At 41.3% G+C, this 20,169-nt stretch overlaps 1 protein-coding gene across 1 annotated transcript in view; it reads right to left on the bottom strand.

The window, feature by feature from the left end:
• Positions 1-20,169, bottom strand: part of CAP2 (cyclase associated actin cytoskeleton regulatory protein 2) — a 149,927-nt gene that overhangs the window by 9,471 nt on the left and 120,287 nt on the right. Inside the window, exons 8-11 of the mRNA XM_052647869.1 lie at positions 6,531-6,720; positions 4,348-4,523; positions 2,707-2,830; positions 2,524-2,606 (exon numbers count right to left, since the gene is read on the bottom strand). Of these exons, the coding sequence (XP_052503829.1) occupies positions 2,524-2,606; positions 2,707-2,830; positions 4,348-4,523; positions 6,531-6,720 (573 nt within the window). The remainder of the gene's footprint in view (positions 1-2,523; positions 2,607-2,706; positions 2,831-4,347; positions 4,524-6,530; positions 6,721-20,169) is intronic.

Below are 20,169 nucleotides of genomic sequence, written 5' to 3'. Positions count from 1 at the left end.
CCAGGGAAATCCCCTTGGAATCTTTTAAACAGCATTATCGAAGTAAAATGTGCAAACATAAAATTCACCTGCTTTAAGTGTACAGTTTAATGGTACTCAGTAAATTCGTGTAACTGTCACTTCAATTCAGTTTTAGAATATTTCCATCATCCCTCAAATATCCCCACTGCCCATTTATAGTCAATTTGTCCTCATCGCCAGGCAGCCTGCACTTATCTGCTTTCCGTCTTCATTGTGTCCAGGCCCTTTTAAAATAGTTTATTAAATGTTTTAAATAGGTAATGAAATTCACTTGGTTTGAACATCCAGAAGTTTGAGAAGTGTTCAGTAAAATGTCTCTCTCTTGTTTCTGAGCCAGGCTGCCAAGTTTCTATCCCTCTTGGACAGACAACCATGATTCATCCTTCCAGATTATTTTAAGGCTCATAGCCTTGAAAAAACTACGATATATTTCAAACATGGGCGCACACAAAGAATAATAAAACAAATATGTGTGTGTGTATGTGTATTTATGTATATATGTGTCTGTTAACAAGCTTTATCAGAATTTAACTTTTTAGCTTATTTGCCTTATTTTTAGGGCTGTAATATTATACTATAGTTGAAACTGCCTCTATACCAGCCACCATCAGGGAGTCCTTCCTTCTTCCCTCCACAGACTTAACTACTCCTCTGAATTTTGTGTCTACAGTTCACAGCAGGTTTGTCTCCTGAGCTGAACTCAAGAGTGCATTAGAATATTTCACATGTGCATACTGTCATGCATGTTTTTGATCTTTATATGAAGGGACACATTATACAGTGCCTGTTGTTCTGTAATTTGCCTTTATCACTCAAGGCTGCTTTTGAGATTTCCCTGTTTTTAAACATGTAAGTGTATTCAATTATTTTAACTATTGTACAGTATTCTATTAGGTGGATTTATTTGTTCATTTACCAGCTGTTGGACATTTAAATTGTTCTGGGTTTTATTGCCATTATGAATAATACTGCAATAAACAGTTTTACATGTCTCATCAACATACATATTGGAGCTTCTTAGGTGCACACGCCCAAGAGTGAAATTGCTCAGTGATAGGCTATGACTGTCTTTGACTTTATTAGATGGTGCCAATTTCTCTGCATGGTGAGTGTTAGCTTTGCTCTTTTAACACTGATGTATCAGGATTCTCGTAACAACTTTTATATCAGGAGACTTTTTAATATATAGGCAGTCCTCAAATTGCACAGTTCCGGTATGCATGAGTTTCAGCTCACAAGCCCTTTGCAAAGTAAGCACAGCCTGAATTCAAAACTGACGAGTATAAGAGGACATACCCAATTAATCTGCATTTCTTCTTCTATTAGGCAGGTTATGCATATTTTCATGTATTTATCAAACACTTCAGTTTTTCCTCCTCTGAATTGCCTTAATATTCTTTGCCCATTTTTCTTATGCGTTGTTAGTCTTCTTCTATTTGATCTGTGTTAACTTTATAAATTCTGGTTATAAATCCTTTTAGGTAATCTGCATTGCAAGTACTTTCTTCAATCCATGCCTTGTCTTTTAGCTTTGCATCTGATGTCTTCTGTTGAACATATATATTTTAATGAGGTTAAATTCATTTGTCCTTTTCTTCTATATTTTATTCTCAAAGTTTAAAAGTATTTCTTTTCACAATTAGGACTTCACTTTTCATGTAGAGTATGAGGTAGAGATTAGATATTTTTTCTTTGCATGGAGGGTCCTAAAATATATCTCATGTACCGTGCTAACTATTGACTGTACTGCTCCAGTTAAAACAGGCAGTGGTGAAAAGCCTATAAAGCCAAAGAGAACCATCTATAGAACTGGAAGGCAAGTCTAACAAACATTATCAGGAAACGTCAGATAATCAGGGGTGATTAACAATATGAAAAGGGTATAATCAAAGACAGTAGTCACAGCTGGCCAAAGTAAGAAGTCATTTAGCTTTGGGCATATTATAAAATCCCATTTGGCTAAATTAAAATTGCTTAAACAGTGCAGATTTTCTTCTGTTTTGCAAATTCAATTCCAATTCTACTTTCCAGGTTGTTTTGCTGATAATCTCACTGACTCTTCAGAAAAACTATCCAGAACTGTTTTTTTTTTTTCCTGAGGGAGAAACATCCTCTTTGGCAGGGTACTATTATGCAAAGTAAATCTCTTTTGGTTCATTCATTAGTCGATTCATTCCAATCACTCACTCGATCAAACATTTACTGAACACCTACTGTGTGCAGGTATTCTGCAAATTTCTGGAGCTGTAAAGATTAATTAGCTGTTCCTGAAATAGAAGTGGTAAACTTGTAATTGCTGTGCAAAACAGGGTGGGTTATAACAGGGTGGAAAGGGGGAATTAACACTGTCCAAGAAGTAAGAGAGGGCTTCAGGGAGGAGGTGAAGACAGAGCTGCATCTAGAGAAAAGATAGTAAGAGTTTTCTAATTGGACATGGAGGGCCCCTTGTAAACAGAAGGGGTGGTCTGGTGGTGGCTGGGCAAGGTTGAAAGGACCACTTACCTGCATTTGAATGTCCTTGGAGTTGATCACTTCCACAATACCCACCACATTGTCAAACACCAGGCCAAACTTCTTACAGTTGTCTAGGAAAACAAAAACAAAACAAAATCCTAAATACAGACAGCATATTTATGCAAAGCAATTTATCATGAGTACAGATCCATAGATACAGATCTGCCCTACCAATTATAATGGAATTTATTTTCCCTTTTATCTGCAGAGTAGACTTGCCGCACTTGAAAACGTAAGCCACCTGTCTCAGTTCAGTCTCTGAAATCACAAGGTCATTCCTGTCCTCTTGGTATTCCTAAAATTAAAACACAGGCAAATACTAAATATAAGGACAGACAGATAAATGAAGTCCACTGCAAACTGAAATTACTGTGGAGCATTCACCAATTAGAGCTTCTCAGTATGTTCTTTCTTTAGGAACCTTTTTCTTACAGACTAAACCACAGGACTTCCTTTGTCTCTGTGATGTTGGGAATGGTTACTTGGAAGGTGGGGAGTCCAGGGTCCTTTGTGAACAGTCAGGCATCAGGCACCTGGGCTAGTGGGTAGGGGCTGGACCAGGGATATGAGAGCTTTTGGTTAAGTCCAGATGCTGAGTCTGGAGTTGATACTGTAGCAATATCTGCAAATAGGAGTTGGGTTAATAGACTAGCAATGGTCCAAGTCCCAGTGTATTCTCAGACCACAACAACCTTTCTGGGGACTTTGTTCTTCCACCTTTAGGGAAGCCCCCTGGATTGGCAGGGTTTCCCTGATGGCTCACATGGTAAAGAATCTACTTGCAATATAGAAGACCTGGGTTCAGTCCCTGGGTTGGGAAGATCTCCTGGAGAAGGGAATGGCTATCCACTTAAGCATTCTTGCTTGGAGAATTCCTTCCATGGGCTGCAATCCATGGGGCTGCAAAGAGTCCGACACGACTGAGTAACTAACATTTTCACACTGGATTGACAGGGGGTACCAGCTTCCATCCACATACAAAGTGTCCTGTCCTGCTCAGACAACGGTGAAAGTGGTGGGTGACTCAGTAGGTTATATCAGCGCCTTGGTCAGTGGAACGGAATGCAACATCCTACAGTGGATCCTACAGTAGATGGGGCAGATTAAAAGTCCACTGAAAGAGGAGTCAGATTCACAGAGACAGAAAGTAGAAAGGTGGTTGCCAGGGGCTGAAGAGGGGGGAAGTGGAGAATTACTGTTGACGGTGTACAGAGCTTCAGTTCTAACAGATGAAAAGAGTTCTGTGGATGGACAGTGGTGATGGCCGCACAGCAGTCTGATGGTCCTTAATGCCACTGAACTGTACACATCAAGGTTAAGATGGTAAATTTTGTGTTATGTGTACTTTACCATAGTTTCAAGAATAATTTTGAAGAAGTTGAAGAAAAAAAAATGCATGAGAATAATGAAAACCAAAAAACACTTGTGGAGGCATTCAGAAAGGCCCTGGTTTCTATTCTAGCCAGTGACTTGTGTCTCTGTCTTTTCACTTAGAAATCCTTAGTGCTACTGCTAAGTCGCTTCAGTCATGTACGACTCTGTGACCCCATGGACTGTAGCCTGCCAGGCTCCTCTGTCCATGGGATTCTTCAGGCAAGAATACGGGAGTGAGTTGCCATGCCTTCCTCCAAGGGATCTTTTCGACTCAGGGATCAAACCTGTGTCTCTTACACTGCCTGCATTGGCAAGCAAGTTCTTTATTACTAGCACCACCTGGGAAGCCTCAGAAATCCTTAAGACCTTGGCAAACAGTTTAGCCATTGCTCCTTTCATTGGAGTATATCAGGAATAAAGTTAAAGGGCTTCACTCACCACTCTCCATTTCTTCCCTTCCAGCTCTAACACAGGAGCATGTTTCTTAGGAGGATGAGACTGGGGAGACTTGGGGCCTGGAGTGTGGCTTTTCGTAGGAGATGGAGATTGTCCTCCATGAGCCCGTAGGTTGGGATTCTTGTATGTCTTCTGGTCATCTGTAACATGCCGGAGTCCTGGGAAGGTAACACAGAGACACATTTCTTTACACCATATGCAAAGGGAAACATCCCCGACTTTTTGGATGAACATGACGTGAATGGCCTAAGAATTTTTGGTAATGCTATTTTAGCATTTGAGTGTTTTCTCAAGGTTAGTATGCAGAGTCTGAGACCTGCAAATGTTTAGAGTTGATATAAGCACTGTTAAGAAGTTTTTAATTGGAGGAACTTCTTTTTGAAGGAGATGATAGATAAAATTATGCAAAAAGCTACCTCACCAGAAAGAATTCTATGATTTACTTCTGTTGTGGCCAAATCATTCCCTAGATATAGTCTAAAAAGTTAGGGCATTTCAGCAAACATAGGTCAGAACTGATTTAACAGTTATAAGTTCATTTTTTTCCTTTACAGATGAGGGGACAATGCAGCCAGCTGGAGCCAGAAAAACTATTCAATTTTTTGGTCCTTGGCTCCCAGCCCAGAGCATAAGAACACTTATATCATAATTCCTATTGCTCATACAAAACAAAAATATATTTGCATAAGATTTTTGGCAACATGACTTTATTCAGTTCAGTTCAGTCGCTCAGTCGTGTCCAATACTTTGCAACCCCACGAACTGCAGCACACCAGGCCTCCCTGTCCATCACCAACTCCCGTAGTTTATCTAAACTCATGTGCATTGAGTCGGTGATGCCATCCAACCATCTTATCCTCTGTCATCCCCTTCTCCTCCTGCCCTCAATCTTTCCCAGCATCAGGGTCTTTTCAAATGAGTCAGCTCTTTGCATCAGGTGCCCAAATATTGGAGTTTCAACTTCAACATCAGTCCTTCCAATGAACACCCAGGACTGATCTCCTTTAGGATGGACTAGCTGAATCCCCTTGCAGTCCAAGGGACTCTCAAGAGTCTTCTCCAACACCACAGTTCAAAAGCATCAATTCTTCGGTACTCAGCTTTCTTTATAGTCCAACTCTCACATCCATACATGACTACTGGAAAAACCATAGCTTTGACCAGACGGACCTTTGTTGACAAAGTAATGTCTCTGCTTTCTAATATGCTGTCTAGGTTGGTCATAACTTTCCTTCCAAAGAGTAAGTGTCTTTTAATTTCATGGCTGCAGTCACCATCTGCAGTGATTTTGGAGCCAAAAAAATAGTCTATCACCATTTCCACTGTTTCCCCATCTATTTGCTATGAAGTGATGGGACTGGATGCCATGATCTTAGTTGTCTGAATGTTGAGCTTTAAGCCAACTTTTTCACTCTCTTCTTTCAGTTTCATCAAGAGGCTCTTTAGTTCCTCTTCACTTTCTGCCATAAGGGTGGTGTCATCTGCATATCTGAGGTGACTGATATTTCTCCTGGCAATCTTGATTCCAGCTTGTGCTTCTTCCAGCCCAGCGTTTCTCATGATGTATTCTGCATAGAAGTTAAATAAGCAGGGTGACAATATACAGCCTTGACGTACTCCTTTTCCTATTTGGAACCAGTCTGTTGTTCCATGTCCAGTTCTAACTGTTGCTTCCTGACCTGCATATAGGTCTCTCAAGAGGCAGGTCAGGTGGTCTGGTATTTCCATCTCTTTCAGAATTTTCCACAGTTTATTGTGATCCACACAGTCAAAGGCTTTGGCATAGTCAATAATGACTTTATTAAGTGTATGATTAAAAAAAAGTAACCATTCACTGTGAAGACAAAGGTAGTTCAATGACATAATTCTTTGACAAGCCCATACACTGCTTGAGGACAGAGGTTCTAAATACTTGATCTTGATGCCTTGGTTGGAGCTGGTGTTGGAGTGTCAGGGGCTGACGTAGTGATACGGTGCTTTGGTCAACTTGAAACTAGAATCCCTTGAGTTCTTTTTGATCCACCCAGAAGCCCACTGAGCCCATCATCTCATAGTTCCCCATATACTGGAGACTGAAATGGAATGATGTATCCATCACTGTGGGCTCCAGGGGATCTGTGTGCCTGGAGCCAGAGGGAGACAGCCTCAAGGCCTGGTTTTCTCACCTTTCGTAATTGCCTCCCCTTGGTTAAGTTGTGCAAATAAAGCAGAGCGTGAAGGAGAGGACGCTTCTTTCATGCCCTCATTCTCAAAAAGCAGAGGTGGCCCTGGAGGAGGTGGGGGAGGCGGAGGTGGAGGAAGGCCAGGCCCAAGGGAGAGGACAGACAATGCTGATGCAGTTGATGCGACCGGACCCTGCGGGAGAGAGAAGATGGAAAGCACGTTACTGAAATGATGCCCTTGCTGAGAACTGAGATTCTGCCAGCATCACTGAGAACCTGTTGTCAGTGAGAGATTAGGGTTCGAGATTCACAGAGGGCATCTAGGAATACACCTGTGCATCATGGGTCTGTTTCCGAAGACCTGGGACTAAGTTGGGGTTTGTCTTGGGAACACAGAGCATGATGTAGAAACTGCATGTGCAGGAGCTTGCCAGCTCAGTTCAGTTCAGTTGCTCAGTAGGGTCCCACTCTGCGACCCCTTGAACTACAGCATGCCAGGGTTCCCTGTCCATCACCAACTTCTGGAGCTTGCTCAAACTCATGTCCATCCAGTTGGTGATGGCATCCAACCATCTCATCCTCTCCTCCTGCCTTCAGTCTTTCCCAGCATCAGGAAAACAAAGCCACAGGTTCATGTCCAAAGCTCGGGATATGAATGAAACTGGGCTTTGGCCAACTGATAATCACAAGAAACAAGTGGAGCAACTGAGAAGAGGATTCTTTTGGGGACACTGGGAATTGCAACCATCCAATGAGAGAGAGGGAGGTAAGAAAGTTTCAGTGGCTAGCTTTTTGAGCAGCTAAAAAAGAAATGCTGAAACATTCTCCAGGACTTGTTTTTCAAGCATGCAAGCCTCAAACTGAACCCCAAGCGAGGATCACATGTGACCGGCATGTCTGTCAAACACGGAGGTGATGAGGGCCCGGGACCCTTCTGATGATTTGGTTCGTCTAATGCTAACTGTTCGTAAACCAGAGAAAACTGTATTTTTGCCTGATCAAGGCTCATGCTTTCTCTTTTCTCTGCTATGCAAAGTTCGATCTTTGTTTCCAATATGAAGTTCTAACAAATTCAGATGTCACTAAAAGGTGATTGATAGAAAATAGAGGGATTTGTCTCAATGTTTTGAGAGGACCCCATAGACAAAGTTGTCACAGAGTTTAAAACTAGTAGGACAGAAGCACACATATACTATAGCCTTGTGTTATATACCATTTTATTTTTAAACCCGGAGAAAAGCTGTATGCCTATGATAAAGAATGATAAGTTAGTTCAATGAAAAGATCAGAAACTTTAAAAATTGAGAGTGATGAAAATGTGGTTGAGGCTTATACTAATATGTTTTCAATACCAAATACAATATGTAAAACATCAACATAACTGCTAAATATTAACAAAGACAGCAGATCCTTATTTTCATAATCATGATAGTATTACAAAGTGTCAATATCAGGAAACTTTTACCAGTGGTAGTTTTCAGTTGAAAAATCTACACTCTTTTCAAAGTACTTATATAATCCCTATTAAGTGTAGAATTATCCTGAAAATATGAGATTCTTCTCTTATTGAGAATGAATATCTTTAAAACTGAGTAGGCTGGGAGTTCTCATCTTTTGAAATTGTAATTTGTGATTTTTTTGTTTGTTTATCAGGAAGAACAGTCTGACTCCATTGGGATTCTTGGGTCAAGTAGAAAATAACTGCACAGTTCTTGAGACAGACCAATTTTTTTTCAGTATCTTAAACATTCCCTATTTTGTTACTGGGGTGAAATTTGAGAATTTGCTCTCAATCATAAACAGCATAAAATACAAGTTTTGCACATCTAACACTATTCCAGTCCTCAGTTCCAGACACTCAGAGCCACAACGTATTACTTTTACTCATAAGCACATCATAACTCAGTCAGTGAAGGGCCAGGCCCCTCCCCCACATCTGAAACACTGCAGCTTTAAAGATCTCCTATTTTGTGGAAAGGGGAGACCGGCTTCTAAATCTTAGAACGACTTAGATGGTTCCCTCACTCTCAGAATTCACAGTCTCTCTCCAAGAGCCATTAAAGGACACTGAAACCAATTAAGCCACATATTCAGCTTCTTGGAACTATGATACATTCGGATGGCTGACCCGGGAACACCAAACAAAGGATTTACTGCAACAAATGTTGACTATAAAAGCCAAAAAAATAAAGAGAACTCAGGACCAGTTGAAACTCTGCCTTTGGTTTATCCTTTGTGAGTTCTGGCTGGTTTCTGGCTCCAATAAGGGAGCAGCCCAGGCTCTATAGTTTCCAGGGTGACGTGACAAGCAGCGCTCAGGGGCTTTCCATGTGCAGTGTCCTCAAAGGCAAATCAGGCATTCCCTTAGCAGGCTTGCCCTTGGCTGCGCCATACAGTGAACTGATCTTTGCCTCCTGCTCTTCTCCTGCAGGCATGTGGGACCAGAGCTCTCTGCATTCTCCTGTGCCTGGCATGAGTGGCAGCTGCATCGACTGGAATCACAGCTTGACACTGTTTTCAGGTGTTCCCTTAAGACAGGGAGATGGTCAGGGAAGGAAGGGAGCCAAGAATTCTGGAAAATCTCACACTTGCCAGGCACTGGTTGTTCCCACTCATTTAACAGATACTTAATGCTCAGTGGGCTTCCCTGGTGGCTTAGAGGTTAAAGCATCTGCCTGGAATGCAGGAGACCTGGGTTTGATCCCTGGGTCGGGAAGATCCCCTGGAGAAGGAAATGAAAACCCACTCCAGTACTCTTGCCTGGAGAATCCCATGGAGGGAGGAGCCTGGTAGGCTACAGTCCATGGGTTAGCAAAGAGTTGGACACGACTGAGCGACTTCATTTCACTCACTTTAATGCTCAGCATAGGACAGGCTCAATGCCAAGGGTCCCCAAATTTATCTGAACTTTAGAATCATCTGGGGATCTGTTAGAAATTCCCAAGCAGGAACACTCTGGGGAGGTGGAACATGGGCCTCTGTTCTTTCTGAAACTCTCTAGGTGATTCCAGTGTGTGAACAAGTTTGGGAAGAAACACTCTATGCTTTGTGCTGAGATTAATCTTAGTCATCACAATATTAGTAAGACTGAAATTCCCCCTCTAACAGAAAATAAAGCAGGAAGTCAGAAAGGCTGAGCAAATAGTCAATGGCCAGTAAATGGCAGCGATGTAATTCAAGCACATATCTGCTTGATCCTAAAATTTTCTTCAGGGGAAATCCTTTTTGCTATATTCAGGTGTAAAAAAAAGTAGTCAATCAATTAAAAAATCAGAGGCATGGGTTACCCATGATATACGTGGGCTTCCCTGATGGCTCAAATGGTAAAGAATCTGCCCACAGTGTGGGAGACCTAGGTTCAATCTCTGGGTCCAGAGGATCCGCTGGAGAAGGGAATGGCTACCCACTCCAGTATTCTTGCCTGGAGAAGTCCATGGACAAAGAAGCCTAGCAGGCTAAAGCCCATGGGGTCGCAAAAAGTCGGACACGATTGAGCAACTAACACTACTACTACTAACATGTACATAGTGCTGCTCGCGGGCCTCTGGCTTGAATATCCATGAAGTACTGGGTGGTGATGTAATAATTTAATTTTTATCTCCACTACTTGCTCCATCCCTCCAGTGCCTCAGCAGCTGACCAGGCTCCTACAGCCAACTCTGGAGCCAGGCCTTATCCCATGGGATAAAGAAGTCTTCAGCATTGGCATTTCAGCAGCAAGTCACCCTCGACAATGGTTTGTTCAGACTCTGTACCCTCGTTCTAGCAGTTAGACTCTTGCTCATCCACTTTTCCTGAGTACCCACTGGTGCCAGTAATGGGGTACTTGCTCTCAAATTTATGATTTTAAATGGCTATATTCAGGGTACAAAAGTTAACTTATGTTGTATGAACATAGCACATAACCTAAAAATGCTGCTTTTGAAAGCTCTATCAAGATTAATTTTGAGAGCAGATGCTTGATTATTTACTTTTGAATCAGGGAAGGGAGGCACAAAGACTTTTAAAAATGTCTGCAAATCCCTTTCTCTAAATTAATTTCAACTGTCTTGGGAACAGCTGCTTCCTCTGACTTTAAATATATGAATGATAACTATGAAATAATGAAACCATTGTGTGTGGGCATGTGGAAAGCTTCTAAAGTTTTGGTTATGTATACTCTCTATATAATTATATTACATGTAATATATTTATATACTAAAGTGAATCAGAATATTTTTATTAAACGTTACTTGAAATAATTACTTATTACTTCAGAATTTAGGTTTTATTCTGAAAGGAAAACTACTTCTAGTTCTTAAATGAAATCTCCACTTTGTTTCGCTGGTGTAATTAAACAACCACTTCTATCCCCCACAACACACACCATTGTCTTAGTTATCCAGTTAATTCGGGATAGTCTAGCTTTGGATTTTAAATAATCTACAAACAGGACTCCAATTATCCATTTTGTTGAGTTTGTTGAAAGTAGGACAAATAGGGTGCTTTTATATGGAGGTTTTTATGTCTTTGTGACAAAAACTGAGCAAAACGTGAAATATAGCTATGTAAGCAAAAAAAGAAAATCAGCTTCAAAGAAAAATTTTCCATTGAAGATATTCTACTTAATAATTACCCTTTTGGGGAAATTTTCAACTTTCATTTTTTAAAGTCTAAGATTTTTCAAATTCAACAATAGCAATAGCAAATGATCTGATCTAAATAGAACCTAACTCTTCAACAGATTGAAAGTGAATTCGAATAGACTCATTTGTCCATTCAACATTTGCCAAGAGCAACCTTTAAAGGAATTGGTGGACGATGAAGAAGCAGGCATACCTCTTGTTTGTTAATAAAGTCATAATGTAGCGGGAATGCTGAGTGCACAAAATCGTAGTTGCAGATGAAGTTTCACGTGTTGTGACTCACATGAACAGGAGTCCTTGGCAGCCCAAAGTGGGCTGTGACTGGCTCTTCTCAGGACAGTGGGGTCAAGAGAGCCAGAGAATTGCTGGGGTGGCTTAAGCTGGGGCCATAGCATCGAATGCTCTACAGAGCACAGAGGTCCTGTAAGGAGAGACACTGAGGGACAGATGTATATACAGGTAACAGTAATCTCCAACTTCATGAACAGGCCTGGCAACCCACATCTTGGTCTGTGTTTTCACTGACTTCTTAAAAGCTAGAGACCAAGAAAATCAAAATATTCTGTGATGGTCTCTTGGAACAGGTGGATTCTGGCCCACACAACAGAGCTTTAGTTACAATGTTTCTTCTATAAAACCAGCTTAGTGATAGTAATATTTTGAGCCACCTGCCTTTAAGTATTTGTGGAGATCATAGATAAAGCAATAAAATGGAACAGCTGACATGCCGTGGCACTGTTTATGGGTTTTCCTGCCCACCTCACACCCTTTCCCTATGGCCACCACCTCAATTCCCCTTTATGCCCACACGGATGACTGTCTTCTGTTTCGTAGTCAGGTTCTCTCTTTTGCTGTCCATCTCAGAGCCAGCTTGGTCCATTAATCACCTGGCTTACAGTTAATGCTCTCCAGGTATATGTGTCCAATTACACACTAAAAAAAGCGTTTAGAAATCATAAAGCCATTTCAGTCCCAAATGCACTTACATTAACCTACTAAGACTACAGGAATTCACAGTATTTTATAATGGAACTTTTTGGCCAATGCTGTCTATTAGTTTTTCCATAGAAAAAGATTCTCAAATGATCTTGTATAACATGGCACATAAATAGGATAAGCCTCTCACATACCACAATAAGAGGGAGGGATTAAAGGAAAGAATTACAGTTTCATAACTAAAGACTGACGTTCCATATACATAAACTAGCTTTCATAGCAGTAAAAAATACTTCATGAATTCATGATTTAGGGTTGTTTATATTTTAGATGTTAAAACTAGTTTCTTTCTATTTTCTGCAAGATGTACTCTGATTAAGAACTTGGTGAAATTGATACATTTCCAGATTTTTCAATTTCCATAAGTACTTACAAATTCTACATTCATATTTATGTCACACTTTTATTGGCAGACAACCATATTCAAGAAAAAAGATTGCACATAAACCAACAGATGATCATCCTCTGCAACATGAGTATAAACCAAAGTGAGTTTGTGATTTTAGTCTCTAATCTCCTATTCTTATCACGTCCTATAATTTTGAGACTTCTGCCAAGGAAAACAAAATTTCTGGGGCCTTTTCCAAGAAAAGAGAATTGTAAAAAAAAATATTACAATGAAGAGCTACATAATATTTTAAGCATATATTTGTTAATAATTTTTAAAGTCAATTTAGGGAATATTTTCTATTTCACCTATGGTAACAGAACACTACCTGAATTTCAAGTTTCCATAAAAATACCAAGGGTACTTACGCTGCTGCTAAGTTGCTTCAGTCGTGTCCGACTCTGTGCGACCCCATAGGCGGCAGCCCACCAGGCTCCCACCATCCCTTGGATTCTCCAGGCAAGAACACTGGAGTGTGTTGCCATTTCCTTCTCCAATGTATGACAATGAAAAGTGAAAGTGAAGTTGCTTAGTCGTGTCCGACTCTTAGCAACCCTATGGACTGCAGCCTACCAGGCTCCTCTGTCCATGGGATTTTCCAGGCAAGAGTACTGGAGTGGGGTGCCACTACCTTCTCCAGGGTACTTCTGGACCATCAGAATAAAAAGATGTTTCCACAATTATGAAGGAAATATAGGGCACATTTTGATCACTTTTCTTGAGAAGCTAACCTCCCTAACTCAAGACACGTACGAGAGGAAAGATACTGAGAACCCAGATCTCATTGTTTCTCCAATGATCTCTGATGGTTTCCTCATCTCCATTCTTCCCACCCTTCTTGGACTCTCTGTATGTTACTTTGATGACCTGGAAAGATGTGAAATATGGCAGCAGATGGAAAAAGAACAAGAAACAAAGTCCCTTCAGAGAAGGAAAAAGAGCTGTAAACTGGAAGAGGGCCTGCGAATACCTTACACAGTCTACAAACCAGTAACTTAGTGTCTTTAGGCTTGTGTGTGCTTAGTAGCTCAGTCCTGCCTGACTCTGCGATCTGATACACTGTAGCCCGCCAGGCTCCTCTGTCCCTGGGGATTTTCCAGGCAGGAATACTGGAGTGGGTTGCCATACCCTCTTCCAGGGGATCTTCCCAACCCAGGGATTGAACCCAAGTCTCCTGCATTGCAGGTGGGTTCTTTACCAACTGAGCCACCAGGGAAGCTTATCTTTATGCTTATCATTTCCTAATTTATAAATCTGGATGTGACCCTTCAAAAACATAGCTGGTGATTTCTGCTTTACAATGCCCAAAGCAGAGAAGTCTGACAAGAGCTGACCAAACCCTCAAAGCGGATTCCAGAAGAATACGTGGAACACAATCTAACTGCTCAAGTGACCCAGCTCTTTTGCATAAATTGTCTTCATCAGTAGCTTTAACGATGAGTTTGGCCTTTTATGCTATTGCTCTGTGGACCAAATCTAGGATTCCCAGATTGTTTTTTCTTCTTGCCTGCCAGCCGTGGCAGCTTGAAAATACAATTTATCATAAAAAAGGAAAGATAAAATTAAATTTTCTATGGGAAAAATTTCCAGAGTTAAAGATAGCAGAGTATATCCATCAAAGACACATACTACAGATAGCCAGCAATTGTAAGACCAAGAGTGACATGGAGCTTGAATTATCTGGACAATGACTTCATTCGGTCAGAAAAGCCTAGGTCTGAACTATCACTGCATTAAAGTTTTTGTTTTGCTTTTGGATTTTAGGGTCATAGAGAAATAACTGTATTTCTTAGGTTATCCGTACTTGGTAAATGGCAGAAGTTGGGGTGGGAGCTGAGGCAAAATGATAGCTGTTATGAGGATGACTTAAGGGACCTCCCTGGTGGTCCAGTGGTTAAGACTTCACTTTCCAGTGCAGAGGGTGCAGGCTCTATCCCTGGTCAGGGAACTAGGGTCCCATATATCTCGTGGCCAAAACACCAAAACATGAAACAGAAGCAATATTGTAACAAACTCAACACAGACTTTGAAAATGGTCCACATCAAAAAAAAAAAAAAATCTTTAAAAAAAGATGATTTATGTTTGGCTCTGTATTATTTGTAAATCATCTTTTTCTAAAGATATTTTTTCAATATGGGCTATTTTCAAACTCTTTACTGAATTTGTTACAATATTGCTTCTGTTTGTTTCATGCTTTGGTTTTTTTGGTCACAAGATATGATTTACATTTGACTCTGTATTATTTGCTTCCCAGGTAGTGCAGTGATAAATAATCTGCCTCCCAATGCAGAAGACTCAAAGGCACTTGGCTTCAATCCCTGGTTCGGGAAGATCCCCTGGAGAAGGAATGGCAACCCACTCCAGTATTCTTGCCTGGAAGATTCCATGGACAGGAGGAGCCTGGCGGGCTACAGTCCATGGGGTTGCAAAGAGTCAGACACGACTGAGAATGCACACACTGTATTATTTACATTATTTACTTAGAAAAAGTAAATGGAAGCATCAACATCTTCTGAGGTTTACAGCTGAGGCACACTAAGATAAAGTAACTTTTGTCTCAATTTCAGTTCTAAATTTCACAGGAAATGTCTGGGAAAGCGTCTGTGATTAGCTCTGCTTAAATCAACGATGCAAGCTGGACCATAAGTCTGGGCTTAGCTCTAGGTTATATTCTATGAAGGGCTTGTTTTACCTTTAAGAGACAATCTGTACCTTTCCTCCATCTCTTCATAAGAAAAGCTTTTGCTTAATCTAATATTAGCTTGCAATTTCCTGAGTTTATACCAACTGGGAATTAGGAGCATGCAGATGGCAAGAGACAGGGACAGGTGAGAGAAGGCATTTGCCGCTTCCTATAAGAAACGGCAAGAACTGGCTCCTTGGAGAAACCCTGATGCTGGGAAAGACTGAAGGCAGGAGGAGAAGGGGATGATGGGATCACCAACTTGATGAACGTGAGTGTGAGCAAGCTCTGGGAATTGGTGATGGACAGGGAAGCCTGGCATGCTGCAGTTCTTTTAGGGTTGCAAAGAGTCAAATACGACTGAGTGGCTGAACTGATTGATATGAAAAGGCACTGTCGATTTCCATTGCCATCGCTGATAAAAGAAACAGAGGAATAGTATTTACATGGCTCTTAAACAATGAGCACAATATGTAGTTAGTGGAATAACCCTCTGGAAATTTCACTGTGAAGAAATATGATTACCAATTACTGTGCTTAATTTAGCAAAAGCTTTTGGATATTGTCTGTGTTTAAGGCCCTGGATGGATGTGAGAGTTGGACTATAAAGAAAGCTGAGAGCTGAAGAATTGATGCTTTTGAACTGTGGTGTTGGAGAAGACTCTTGAGAGTCCCTTGGACTGCAAGGAGATCCAACCAGTCCATCCTAAAGGAGATCAGTCCTGGCTGTTCTTTGGAAGGACTGATGTTGAAACTGAAACTCCAGTACTTTGGCCACCTGATGTGAAGTCCTGACTCATTTGAAAAGACCCTGATGCTGGGAAAGATTGAGGGCAGGAGGAGAAGGGGATGACAGAGGATGAGATGGTTGGATGGCATCACTGACTCGATGGACATGGGTTTGGGTGGACTCCAGGAATTGGTGATGGACAGGGAGGCCTGGCGTGCTGTAGTTCATGGGGTCACAAAGAGTCAGACATGACTGAGAGACTGAACTGAACTGAACTGAAGGCCCTGTACTAGTCACTGCTGCAGATCTCAGGCAGAGTGGAGAAGAACGATGCTTTCAAAGAGCTCTCTTGGAGGAGAGAGAAGATATGTCTGTGCTCCCCGACAACAGGAACCTGGCTCTTAGCCTTCGCGTCTCTGCTCAGCCTGTGCCTTTGTTTGGAAGGCTCTCACCCAATTTACTATCTGGAAAATTCTTATTAAAAAAAATTTAATTACAATTCCAATTAAAAAAAAAATCTTCAAGGCTCAACTCAAAGTTCTCTTCTTTTTGTAGGCTTTCTGGAACTCTTCTAAGAGGAAGTTTTCTGTTTTCCTATTGCAAGGACCTGTTAGGAATACCCTTATTATAATACTTCAAATTAAAAGTGAAATTACTTGTCTGTGAGTTCAGGTTTGGTCATCTCTTGAGCCAGAGCTCTGAAAAACCACTCATTATTCATCTTAATGTCACCAGTAATGCGCCCGGTGCCTGAAACATGGTAGGTGCTTCATAAATATTTACTAAAGTGAACAAGTAACTGCTTTATAAGGTAGTAAGCGATGAACAACATAAAAGAAGTACAGATTTTAAGAAGTACTAAAGAAGTTCTGTTCCAGCTAGGAAGGGCAAAGTGATAAGCGGGGGTAGGTCAGAGAGGGAAGACCATTCGAAACAGACCCTGAAAGATAGTTGGGTCAGATTTGACAGAGGGAAGCAAGAGGAAGGGGATTCCAGGAGGAGGGTACACGAGCACTGTCATTACAATGAACAAATGCAACCGAATTGTTACTAATCACCCAAGAACTTACAGATCCACTGAAGCACTGCCTTTCAAAGCACTAGCTTCTGAGGCGCCACACTTGTTGGATGAAACTACCAGTACTCAAAACTTCATTTTAGGATTGCCTTCAGACCATTTGCAGAAACACACACACGCACCAAATAATCACTTATGCCTTTGTATTCTGCTCCTTTTGACCAAAGAGTATTACCCAAATTAACCTCTCTCCAAAGAGGGTCTCAATAGCTTTTGCTCATTTGAAAAAGATAAAATTCACTTGTAAAGAAGGAAAAATTGCTACCACTTAGTATCCCAAGAAGGATGGGCCAAAAACTTCATCTGCCATTGTCTTTCTCCTTGGAGGTGGGGAGGGACAAGGAGGTGGATAAAGCCATTCAGCCCTGGCAGCAATTATTAGGAAGTAGAGGCATTCCCCTGGGAGTGAAGGCTAAGAGGCCGGACCCAGAGGTGTGGCACCACAGGGGTGAATGAGAACTGGGAGGGCAGTGAGTGGGGGTATTGTATAATAGCTTGCTCTAGGCTGGGACTGAAAGCCAAGTTCACTCAAAGTCTCCTCTTATCCAGGCACCCCCTAGCTCTGCTCCAGGAAGCACTTCTGCCTGCACCTTTAAGCCACAACCTCCTGACTGTGAAGGGCTGGAGGACAGAGTAGTCAACAGGACACCCTCAATTACACCACTGCCTTCAACATTAACATCTTAAAGAATCTGAAATGCACACATCTTAATTAAAATATTCCCGAGGTGATGATTTCAATAAATTGAGAACATTTATTAACTTGCTGGCCCCAGGGTTTAGAGAGTTTGAATTCTTGGTTATGAAAAAGTCCTAGTTAATAAAATAATCTTCATCATTAAATTAGGCAGTTTCAAAAGTCACTACTGGGTTGATTTAGGGAGATAAAGATTTAAATACTCTAAAAATATTTATGCATTCTGATTGACTAACAAAACTCAAAGGTATTTATGAGATAATAAAAATAGTCCTACATATAAAAAGCTTGCATACAGCTTCATAGTACAGCTAACTCTAAACTGCTGTTTATGAAATTGTAGATATTTTATTTCTGACTTACACTTCTTCTGCTAAAGATACAGTGAAGGTAAAAATAAAATCCATGAATAATCCCCAAATTTCAAAAGGCAGAGATTGAAGCTATAAGCAATAATCCTTCAAATCAGACACCTGGTCTATAAATAATGAAGAGATCATTACACAAAGTCTTTTTTCCATCCTTACCCTCCCCCAGCTGTCACAGTCGATAGGCCAGCCTATTGTTCTTAGAGCTTTAGACCCTGGACTCGTAGCTCTCCTCCTCTTTCTCTGTTTCTTTGATTGATTTATTCCATTCTCTGAGTAACAGTGTACCACAGGGTTTTATCCTTCATCATATTCTCTTTTCTTCTGTCTTCTCTTGGAAATATTTAATTATCCTCTCTAAGTCTCCCCTTTCCCTGAAGTTCAGACCTGCATTTTACCTGCCTGCTTCACCTCCCCATCGAGATGGACATCTCACCTGTGTCTCAAATGCAACATGGTGAAAACTCAGGTGAATATTATTCTTGCTCTCACAGTACTTAGTTCATGTCCTATGGCCACGTGCTGCATTCTCTGCTAAGAAGTGCCCTTTCCTTTACTGTCAATTAGGGAACTCCTACTCATCCTTCAGGACCCAAATCAGTATACCTGAAACTAATATAATATTATAAGTCAACTACACTTCAATGAAAACAGAACAGAAAAACAACCACAACAACCCCCCCACCCCCGCAAAGAAACAAAACACAAGACGCAAATCAAATGTAGCCCTCTGTTGCCCTGCCTACCCACCAAGAAGTCTAATTAACAAGGTTTATGTCCAACACAGGCTTTCCAGGTGGCGCTAGTGGTAAAGAATCTGCCTGCTAATGCAGGAGATGTGGGAGACTCTGGTTTGATCCCTGGGTTGGGGAGATCCCTGGAGGAGCGCATGGCAACCCACCCCAGTATTCTTGCCTGGAGAATCTCCATGGACAGAGAAGCCTGGTGGGCTTCTCTGACCCTACAATCCATAGGGTCACAAAGAGCTGGATATGACTGAAGTGACTTAGCACACACACACACTTGGCGATCTAGAGGTTAAGACTTCACCTTCCAATGCAGGGAGTATGGGTTCTCCAGGCAAGAAGACTGGAGTTGGTTGCCATGACCCAGGGAAGTCCCATAATTTCTGTGCTCTTTCAAGCTGAACTCAGAGCCCTTTACAACCTAACTTCATTATCAGTGCATTTAGAGTTCCTTTGTTAGTCAGTTCAGTTCAGCTGCTCAGTTGTGTCTGACTCCTTGCAACCCCATGGACTGTAGCACACGAGGTTTTCTGATCCATCACCGACTCCCGGAGCTTGCTCAAACTCATGTCCACTGAGTTGGTGATGCCATCCAACCATTTCATCCTCTGTCATCCCCTTCTCCTCCTGCCTTCAATCTTTCCCAGAATCTGGGTCTTTTCTAGTGAGTCAGTTCTTCGAATCAGGTGGCCAAAGTATTGGAGCTTCAGCTTCAGCATCAGTCCTGCAATGAATATTCAGGACTGATTTCCTTTAGGATAGACTGGCTTGATCTACTTGCAGTCCAAGGGACTCTCAAGAGTCTTCTCCAACACCACAGTTCAAAATCATCAATTCTTCAGTGCTCAGCTTTCTTTATGGTCCAACTCTCATATCCATACATGACTACTGGAAAAACCATAGCTTTGGTTAGATGGACCTTTGTCGGCAAAGTAATGTCTCTGCTTTTTAATATACTCTCTAGGCTGGTCACAGTTTTTCTTTCAAGGAGCAAGTGTCTTTTAATTTCATGGCTGCAGTCACCATCTGCAGTGATTTTGGAGCCCAAGAAAATAAAGTCTCTCACTGTTTTCATTCTATTTGCCATGAAGTGATGGGACCAGGTGCCATGATCTTAGTTTTCTGAATGTTGAGTTTTTTTAAGCCAACTTTTTCACTCTCTTCTTTTACTTTCATCAAGAAGCTCTTCAGTTCCTCTTTGCTTTCTGTCATAAGGATAGTGTCATCTGCATATCTGACGTTATTGATATTTCTCCCAGCAATCTTGATTCCAGCTTGTGCTTTATCCAGCCCAGCATTTTTCATGATGTACTCTGCATATAAGTTAAAT

The sequence above is a fragment of the Budorcas taxicolor genome, chromosome 11, assembly GCF_023091745.1.
Source record: "Budorcas taxicolor isolate Tak-1 chromosome 11, Takin1.1, whole genome shotgun sequence".
Lineage (NCBI taxonomy): Eukaryota > Metazoa > Chordata > Mammalia > Artiodactyla > Bovidae > Budorcas > Budorcas taxicolor.
The sequence above is the reverse complement of the archived record's forward strand: the minus strand, read 5'-3'. Positions and strand labels throughout refer to the sequence as shown.